We start from the raw sequence: 10,533 nt of genomic DNA on the forward strand, positions 1-10,533 counted from the left end.
CTCTGGCATTAGGTTCTGAAAATTTCTCCATCAGGCCAACTTGGTATATCTGGCCATCCCGTTGTGTTCTTAGAAGGGTGAGATGGCCATGACATACCTGTGATCTTTATTCTGTTTTCTCAGCCTTACTTTCACATAACACTTTATCGTTTTAACATTTCTGATATTTTTATCCTTTTTGTCTCAGACCTGTGGTAGAATTGATCTACTCCTTTTCTTTTCTTCTTCAGGGTTCGCATCATACTATTCCTGAAGGGAACTCAGAGAGTCGGAGTAGTCGAGTGACTTCCAGGGATGCTGGGGACCAAGTGGATTCAAAGCATTCAGGGGGCACAGGGGGCAGGGCGGTTGGAGAGGCAGCCAAAACCCTATCTGTCCCTGCCAGTGGGGCATCCCGAGCTCAGTCCCCTGGTAGAACCCTGGAGAAGCTAAAGCCACAGAACAGCATGGGCAGGAATGGCCCTAAGATGAACACACCTCACGGGGATTCTTCCTGTCTGTTGACCCCTCCCAACACACCACTCAACTTCGAACCCAGAAGTCAGGATTCTCCCCAGCCCAGTGGCAGCTGTGAAAAACCCCTGCATGAGCTGAAGAGGAATGGCCTTCGTGCTCAGAGCACTGCACAGGAAGGTGCGGGCAGCCCTCTGGCTGAGGAACTGGTAGCTCCCAGTTGACTTGAATAAACAATTGTACAAGTTTCCATTAGACTCACCCACCCTGTCAAAACAAGAAACAGTTTTTTCCACATGAAACTTAAGGGAAAAGAATTGTTTCCAGGAAAGTCTTTTGGCTTCACCTTGTTACTGGGCTCTGTGTCATTATGTGGGGGAGGAAGTATTAACCTTGGTAGAGAGAGCTTCCTATAGACAGAGTCGCTTTTAGGGATGCAGTTCAGTTTAACAGAGTTACAGATACCTCCATGTGCACATTGAGCATTTTGTTTCACATCCAACTGTGAATATTCCCACAGTTTTCTTGGATTGCTAGATAGTCCCATCAGGTAGGGAGAGAGATGAACCAGTGCCTGGCTCATTTTTTGGTGAGCTCCAGGGAAGGTGGACTAGTATGTGTAAATGCCTGTGTACACAGAAAAAGAGTCATTCTGACTAAATCGAGATGGGCTGACTGCTCAGGGCCTGCCTTTAGATATCACTGAGGGTCCTTGCAGCCCCTGAGTTCATTCACAGTGGCCAAACATCTCATGGGGTAGAAGACTCTATAATATTTCTTCAGAACCAGAAGGGGAAACCTGAGTCTCTTGGACTAATTAATTCTGTTTCTTCCTGAAAGCAGAGTTATAAATAGGATATGAACTAGAGATTCTTAAAAAAAAAAAAAAATGTTACTATAGGGACTGTGATGGAGAGCACTTGGGTGAATCATGAGGGAGAATTAAAAATAATATTGTCATTGAAGGCAACTGTATGAGCACTGGAAGACATATATAAGGAGTTCAGGAAACAAATCACATGCTTGACCTGGATGTAGAGAAAGGGTAGCTCAAACTATCCATACATCTTCTGGAGCACTCCTGCTCCAAGCAGAGTAGCCACTACATTCATGACTCAACTGAATGATAAGCTTTTCCATGTGGAGGAAGTAATGAGATGAACTACTGCTCTGGGATAATTCTGACCAACAGGGAAGAACCTACTGGTTGTTGAAGTAGAAATGATAAGAACAAATGACTAACTACTCCACCACAGCTTCTGAAAAGGGGGAGAACATTGGGCGTGACCTGCCATTTCCCTTAGATTTGGGGAGAGTGGATTTTAAAGGGTCTGGAGTAGGGATAAATGTCGCATTGGAGACCAAAGAATCAATCTCACAAATTATAGGATGGGGAAAGGGCTCAATGACAAACATTTCCTTTGAAAAGGATCTGGGATTACGATAGCTCAGTGTGAGCTAAACAGTGTGATGTGAGAGTGGAAAAGGCTAGTGGTGTCCTCTTCGGCTTCTTTGAGAGGAATAGTGTGCAGAAGGAGATGAATGACAGTGCCTTAATCAAACCAAACGTGGAGGAAGAGCCGTGTTCAGTTCTGAGTCCCACGTTTTGGTAAGGACATAGGCAAGCTGAAGTCTGTGCAGAGAAGGGCAACAAGGAGACCAAGAGGCTTGCAGATCCAAAAGATAAGTGGAAGCAACTGGGGGTGATCAGCCTGAAGGAGAGCTTGAAGGGAGGTGATGTGTAAGAGGGATTGGCCTCCCAGGGGCCATTGAGGAATGGTAGGGTGAAACCAGCAGAAGTGTTAAACTCCTTAGAGTAGGACCATATTAAAATATAACTGAAAAATGTTCAACCAGCACAACATTGATCATGTTAATTTGTGGTTTTCTAAGTCAACAGGTGGCCTACAGGGATCCATTTATATTTGAGTTTGATACCACTGCTGTAGAGAAGCAGATTTAGGATTGGTGTAAGGAAGCTCCCTCATAATTACAGCTGATCAAAAGTGGAATAGGAAGCTGAGGAAGTAGCAATTCATTGACACTAGAATGCTTCAAGCTGAGACCAAATGACTACATAGCAGATTTGCAGAGACCATATTTGCAAAGTGCGGTGGACTAAGGTAGCAAATAAAATCTCTTCCAGCTCTGAGATTCTGTAAAGGTTGAGGCAAAAAAAAAAACAAGATCTAACTATTGTCAGCTATTTGTTAATGTCTGGAAACCCTGAGACAGGACAGTCTTGGAAAAATAAAGGGATGAGGCTATCTCTGTGATAGTAATACCTGCTAATGCCTTCCCTCCCTCCCTCCCTCCCTCCCTCCCTCCCTCCCTCCTCTTCCTCTGTCCACGTAGGAAATCGTACCCTTTCCTGTGGGTGCTCTGTCCAAAGGAATATAAATTTTGATTGCTGAAAATTTGCAAGATACCGTGCGGGTTTCTTTTTAAGGACCATGCTTGAAACCTAAATCACTCTGGCTCTCATTGATTGGCCAATAGGTCCCAGCCCAACCCGCACTGTTTAGGTTCTGATGGTTGAGAGTGAATGTAAATAGCAGTTGTTTCTGTTGTGGCCAGAAACCCACAGGGTCTTCCCAGATTGATTTTGTTTTTTGACTAGGTAAAAGAGGCCATTCTTTGCCTCTTTTCTTATATAGCCTTAATCACGGAAGGGCATTGCCTCAGTCATACTGAGACCTGTTAAAGACCTTAACGTAAAAAGGCGAAGGTCTTTCACTGTATCCCAAGCCATCTCCAGTCATCCTGATCTATATCTGGCCACTGGACCCAGATGGCTCTGGAGGAGAGAAGCTGGTGACTTTGCACAGTCTTCCTTCACTTAAATCCAGTTCAGTTGCAAGTTATGGCATCATCTCCCTGATGTCACGATCCTCTTTCAGAACAACGGACAAGCAACAGCAACAATACCTAAGAAAGTAACGAACACTGGCAACTTGTGTAAAACTGAACGCCACAAAGGTAATCCCCGATTTGGGTTGGATTTTAAATTAAAACAGGCTCTTCCCTTCCCCAAAAGAGAGCAGCAAGGGAAACTTAACCTCCAGAATAATTCAATTCCCTAAGCAAAATAAATGCCCTAAAGGATATATGAGTACCTTGTATTTGTGGATAGCCAGCATTAAGTTGCTAATTGGAGCATATACGCTAAAACAAAGTGAAACCAAATATATGGAAGGAATAAGTAATAGTGGGGCATCCACCAAGGATATCTGAGATGTTATCTGTAACCTCGTATTTTAGTGGTGATAATAACTGATTTAAGTTTAACAATTTTATGTTGTCTCTTTGATCAATCTCTGGAGAAGGCATGTGAGGGTCAGAGCTGGCCAAAAGGTGGGAGAACTGGGGAGCCTGAAGAAACATCCACTGTATTATACTTTTGTCTTATGGTTTTTGTATAGCTAATTGACTAATAGCCCATAAGGTCTGTTATTTATATGCTTGCATATAGTTTTCTTACCTTCATGTTTAAATGTACTGCTGCTTTTCATTTCAAACCATCTTTTCTTGGTTATACAGGAGATTCTCCCACCCCCATTGATTATCCTACCCCTGCCTCCTCCAGTCGCAGTTCAGCCACTGATGACTTCTGTTACGCCTTTGTCGTGGAGTTGGAAAGAGGACCCCTTGGGCTGGGGATGGGCCTGATAGATGGGCTGGTGAGTGAATTGGAGGCAATTAGTCCCAGCTACTACCTTCTGGCTCATGTACTGTCTAAAAGAGGTATACTTGATAGGTATCTCTTAGATGTGTTTCTTTCACTTCCTAGACAACTCCCAGGGTTTCTTGTTCCAGGTCTAGGGGAATATTTCTTTAAAAGTATTAAGTATTTGTGATGTAGTGAGCATTTATTATTACTATTTTATGGTCATACCCTCATGTTAAAAATTAATTTAGTCTGAAGAGGGGGAGGCACTCAGGAAATGATTGGATGATCATGATTAGTGCCTGGGTTTGTTGAGGGAAAATGGAAAAAATCAAATTCCCACTGATAAAGAGCTTCCTCAGACTCCCACTTAAAACTATTAAAAGTTGTCACCAGTGGAGATGACAACTTGGTGAATAGTATTTCTATGGAAGAGAGCTTATAAGAGATTCTGTACTTGGAGTTTTCTCTTTAGCTTGGAGGATGCCCAGGAAAATGAGGTCACACACCAAGAATTTTTTAGAACCTATTCGCAAACCTTCCATTCTGATTAAACCAAATCTTCAGTTACCCATATTAATGAGAGTATTTGAAAATTCTGGAACATTTTTTTGCCCTCCTCCTTAAAGTTCATACATGCTCCTTTGTTGGCCCACACCTGTGCTTTTATTGGTACAAGGCAACTGCCTTCCCTAGTGAAGATTCAAAACTGTTTTGCAGTTTAGATAGTTTAGTTCTGCGGTTTATAGACAGTTACCTGGTTCACATACCACAATGTGTCAGAGGCAGGACTTGAGCTCATGTCTTGCTGGCTTAAAAGCCAGGTCTCTGTCTGCCATGCCACACTGCCTCTCCTTTACTAGAGATGATCATACAGAATGAGGCATCTAGCTATGTGTTTATTGCACTACTGCCATGTGTGCACAGTGGGACAGGTGTGGAAGAAGCAAAGCAATAGGTTATTTGAAAATGTTGCTTTATGTGTAGTAATGACAGGGTACACAGAAGTGAGAATTTCAGCCAAGCTTTGTTCTCATGCCAACATCCTAGGCCTTACTGCTGTCCCACAGTGGTGGTGTGAATTCCTATCTTTTACAGCACACTCCTCTGAATGCTCCTGGTATCTACATCCGGACCTTGATCCCGGACAGCCCAGCAGCCTCCGATGGTAGACTTTCCTTAGGAGATCGAATTCTTGCAGTGAATGGCACCAGTTTGATTGGCACAGATTATCAGAGGTAGAAACTTAATTCATTTTATAAAGCCTTTATCTGGGCTTCTACCCTCAGAGCAGGTACAATAATCCAACATGTCTTCAATAGTTTTGGGTGCTCACCTCTTCATGACAACTCTTTTGTCAGCAGAAAAACAGAGAAACAAAATAAAATAATGAATTTGGAATGAAAAGCAAGTGGGCAAGCTGTTAGGATGTGCAGGCAGAATTGGCCTTTTTTAAGACAAGGAAACAACAGTAAGGCGGTCTTAAAGTTCAATGCAACATGGTTCTGAACCCAGTATATCTCAGTAAGTGTAATTAAGTGCTTACTATATGCCAGCCACTGTACTAAGCACTGAGCAAACAAAGGAAAGCAAAAACAGTCCCTGTCCTCAAGAAATGGATGTCCTGATGGGGGGGATAACATGTCAATAACTAGGTATATAGAAAATATAATGACAGTTTTGATAGAAAGTATGATAAAAGGTAAGCTGGGAGGATGAAAGCAGTAGCAGCTGGGGTCCAGGAAAGGAGATGGGACTTGAGCTGAGTCTTAAAGGAAGCCTGGGAAACCAAAAGGCAGAGGGGAAGGGAGAAAGCATTCCAGGCATGGGGAATAGCCAGTGCAAAGGTAAGGTGATGGGAGATGACACATAATGTTTAAGGAATTGCAATTAGGCCTGTGTAGCTGGATCATAGTGTGCATGGAGGGGAGTAAAGTGTAAAAAGACTGGAAAGCTAGGAAGGGGGGAGCTGGTTATGAAGAACTTTAAATACCAAACAGAAGAGTTTATATTTCATCCTACAGTTAATGGGTAGTCACTGTAGCAGGAGGGTGCCACGGTCACTTGTTCAGTTGTTTGTTGTGTCCAACTCTTCATGACCCCTTAAAGCCATGGTCAGAAATACGTCTTTTAAAAAAAAAAACATCTTGATAGCTAAGTAAAAGATGGAGTGGAGAAAAACTTTATTCCTAAAGTCCAGGCAAGAGGTGGTAAGTCTTAAATTTGGGTAATTACTGTGGAAGTGAACAGGAGACATACACAAGAGACACTGAAGTTAGAAACAAGATTTGGTAAGGGACTGCGTATGTGGGGTGAAAATGAGTCAAAGCCACTGAGGGTGGTAAGCTTGGGTAAATGGAAAGATAATGGTGCCCTCAACAGTAATACGGAAATTTAGAAGAGGGGAGGGTTTGAGTGAAAAGATAATGATTTGTAATGATTTTGGACTTGTTAAGTTTGAGTTGCCTTTGGGAAATCCAGTTCAAGATATCCAAAATACAGTTGGTGACGTGGAACTGTATTTCAGGAAAGAGACTGGGGCAGGATATGTAGATCTAAGAATCTTTTGCCTAGAGATGATAATTTAATCTATGGGAACTCAGGAGATCACCAAGTAGATTGTATAGAAAAGACGGTCTAGGACAGAGCTTTGGGAACACTCACAGTAGGGGACATGACATGAAGTCACAAAGGAGAGTAAGGAGCTGTCAAACAGGTAGGAAACTAGGAGAGATCAGTATCATGAAAACCTAGAGAGTATCTAGGTGGTGATCAACAGTTATCAAATGATGCAGTGATGGGGCAGCTAGGTGGCGAAGTGGATAGAGCACTGGCCCTGGAGTCAGGAGGACCTGAGTTCAAATTCAACCGCAGACCAGACACTCGACACGTACTAGCTGTGTGTGACTCTGGGCAAGTCAACCCCAATTGCCTCGTAAGAAAAAAAAAATGATGCAGTGAAGACAAGAAAGATTAAAACTGAGAAAAGACCACTGGAATGGGTAAATAAGAGATGGTAACTTTGAAGAGGGAAAGCCAGATTCATAGATAGTTTAGAAGAGAGAGGCAAGGAAGGGAAAGCATCATTAAGTTCTCTCTGATGTGCCCCTGACTATGGTGACTTACTGTTGAAGTGGCTGTCTCATTGAGTTTCTTCGTAGCTTCCCCCTACTACTCCCATTTCCTGTTTGGGTGGTCTATGGACAGAAAAAAATCCTCAGGGTCATGGCTTGCTGGTCACAATAGCAGAGTGATGTTTAGCTGCAGCACGTTGTCTTAACGATACAAGAAAGAAGCCATAATGATACGGTGGAATAAGAGCACTAGATTTGAAGTCAGAAGCAAGTCACAAAACTACACCTTCGTTTACTCATCTTAGACTGGCCTTCCAAGGTCTCTTCCGACTCTAGATCTATAGTCCTGACATAGGCAACTTTAAGGGAATATTTTCAGCTTTTATTATTTTAAAAGCAGTGTATATTTCAGAAATTACTGTTCTGCCATGAGCATATATTTTAATAAGTAGACAAGAGCTTGGGTTCAGAACACCTGTCACAAATTTATGAAAGAATTCACCATTTTTGTCTGTGACTTGGATGAAGAAATAGATGGCTGGCATGCTTATTAAATTTGCAGATGACCTGAAAATAGGAGGGCTAGCCAATGCATTAGCTAAAGGAATTGCTATTCAAATTGGCATGAAGAACCACCTCTTCATTCAAGATTGCAGTAGAAAGATGCATGAATGATCTGATGAGAAAAAAGCTCTCTTGAAGGGGAAGGATTGGCGGAGTTAAATTAGGGGAGGAGCTTCGGAGGGAGATTAAAATGTTGAGCTAAACCAACTAAGGAAAATTTAATTGGGATAAATATTAAATCCTACTCTTGGGCCTAGGAAATCAACTGCACAAATAAATAATGGGGAAGTCTAACTTAGAAGTTAATGTGAAAAAAAAATCTTTGGTTTTTGGTGGACTAAAAGCTAGACTAGTTGAGTCAACGGGGACATGGCAGCCAAAAAAAAAAATGACACCAGTTAATGCTGTGCTAAGCTGTTTTAGGTGAGGCATGGCACCCAGAAAAAGGCACATGATACTCCTGCTATACTCTTCCCTCATCAGACCATATTTGGAAGTGTTTGGTCAGTCCTAAGTGTCACATCAGTAAATTAGAATCCATTCAGACAAGGGTGATGGACTGGAAACTAAGCCTCACAAGAATTGGTTGAGGAAGCTGGAGCTGTTCAACTGGAAGACTTAAGAGCAGTGGGGCAGCTATCTACAAAGACGAGTGTTGCTTTGGACAGAAGTAAGAGCAGTGAAGGACAGCTGGGGAGAGATGGCACTTATTACATACTCCCTAATATTTTGTTAGTCTTTCCCTTGAAATAGGACATTTACACTTAAAAGGACAGCAACCAATTTCTAATCTTTTGTATGGAAAGAAAAAAAAAATCTGTTAAAAAGCAAGGACAAAAGCAAAAATCAAGCCAACTTCACCTGGACCTCTGTAATCCTTTGAGGGTGATGATGAGTAAGATGTATACAGTAAGTAGTATATATACAGTTTTTGGCAAAACTATGCTGCTAGTGGGAAAAGCTTCACAAATCTTCCCTTAACTGACTTTTCTAGGCTGCCATGCATATCATTCATTTTACCTGTAGCCACATTTACAAACTAATAGATACTCTGCTGTTCTCTTTCAGTGCTGTGGACTTGATCCGATCTGGGGGAAAGAAGCTAAGGTTTCTGGTTGCCAAATCAGATACAGAAATAACTAAGAAAATCAGCTCAAGCGCCTCTCCTTCCTAGGGCTTTTGTTCCAGTACTGCTCTACATATCTGCTTGTATCAAGGCTTTGTCAGGCTTGCTTAATAATGTTCTTAGAAGGTGAGAATCCAGCAGGTTATGATAGTCTCCTGTATCTGCTTTTCATGCTGCAAGTGTTTGCTCAGTGTTACATCCTGTATTTTATGCAGAAGAAATTATAGTGTGCTGCTGGCTTCCAGTATGTGTTCAGTCTACAAACTAAATAATGGGGACAATCAGATGTGACTCATCTCAGAATTGTAGCATGATCAACTATTACTTTTCTGCCTCCTTCCAAAATGTTTGGTCCAGCACAAAATGCAGACTGGTAGGGTTTTTAGATGCCCTTTCCTACAGTGACTGTTTGTTGTATGTGAACTTTATAGAGGCAACAAAATTCCCAGTCAGCTTTCAGTTCTTGTTCTGTACATAGTACGTACATGTGAAAATACTAAACTCAGTAGTCTACTAGATAATCTTTTCCATGTTCCTCAACTCAAAAACTGTTATTATTCTACAGTTGGGCCCTGAGAACTTAGGGACTGAGAAAAGGAAGAAAAATTCTTGGCCAGAGTGGCATACATACTTGATTCTTACATACTGGAATTTTGACTGTCAGCCAAAGATTCATGAAATAGTAAGCATCCTACTAAAGGAAGAATAGAAAGGTACCAGCCTCTTAGATATACTCTCCTATATATACTACAGTCACATGTAATCAGTTGAAATTGTCTGCAAAAGACTAGCTACTTCCTGTATCATTCATTTCTACAAAGAAAAAATGTTGTGATTAAATATTAACTTGGCTATCTTATGATAAGGGTTCCTAGCAGATTTCTTCCTGAATCTCTTGTTAATAAGCTGGATGCCTAAGTTGGTTCTCTCACCAAGCCAGATGAGCCCTTTAACATATCTGGAATACTTTAGCTGAGATGGTTTGGTATCAGAAACTAGTCCCTGTGCATTTTTCTTATGCTATCCCTTAGGTGTTACCCCAAGTGCCTTCTTAAGACAGTGGGTAGTGCCAAACTCAGCCTGGCCCAAAACTAAATATTACCCTTTTAGGAATCTATTCATAATTCTTTTGAAGACTGGTACAAGTATCCTGCTTCTCCAGAACTTTGTAGTCAAGACTAATGGAGTGGTATTTTAAGTTTCCAGATGGCTTATAGACCAGCATAACAAAGTAACTCAGTTTGGATTGTGAGTGAAGCCGATTAAAATTAAAACCATGAAGAATGGTTCTTTTGGACAAGCAAAAAACTGATGTAGGGTTTTACAAAGCTTATCTGAGCTGAGACTAGTAATGCTGGGCCAGGCAGCATCCTATGAATTGTTATTCTACTGCAATCTAACACATGGGGCTCCTTCTGCTTGACAAGTCATACCAACGCACAATCAGAGTGAATGCAAAAACCTATAATAATACCTCTTTTCCTTTATTCAGATGCTTCATTGAATTGTTGAATCTCAATCTCTCCAAAAGGAGCTCTATCATCTTTGTTTATTAGAATCAAATGTTCTATTAATGTAAATAGGAGGGGGGGAATGTTAAATTCTATTCTTGGATGTCACCACCAGCAAGAAACTTACTTCTTCATTCT

General features: G+C 41.5%; 1 protein-coding gene across 1 annotated transcript in view; it reads left to right on the forward strand.

The window, feature by feature from the left end:
• RADIL (Rap associating with DIL domain) overlaps positions 1-10,505 on the forward strand; it is a 113,827-nt gene extending 103,322 nt beyond the window's left edge. Inside the window, exons 12-15 of the mRNA XM_027874652.1 lie at positions 231-633; positions 3,994-4,133; positions 5,219-5,358; positions 8,827-10,505. Coding sequence (XP_027730453.1) covers positions 231-633; positions 3,994-4,133; positions 5,219-5,358; positions 8,827-8,932 — 789 coding nt within the window. The 3' untranslated portion in view covers positions 8,933-10,505. The remainder of the gene's footprint in view (positions 1-230; positions 634-3,993; positions 4,134-5,218; positions 5,359-8,826) is intronic.
• The last annotated feature ends 28 nt before the right edge of the window (positions 10,506-10,533 follow it).

The sequence above is a fragment of the Vombatus ursinus genome, unplaced genomic scaffold (assembly GCF_900497805.2).
Source record: "Vombatus ursinus unplaced genomic scaffold, bare-nosed wombat genome assembly UNPS02014807.1, whole genome shotgun sequence".
Taxonomy (NCBI): domain Eukaryota; kingdom Metazoa; phylum Chordata; class Mammalia; order Diprotodontia; family Vombatidae; genus Vombatus; species Vombatus ursinus.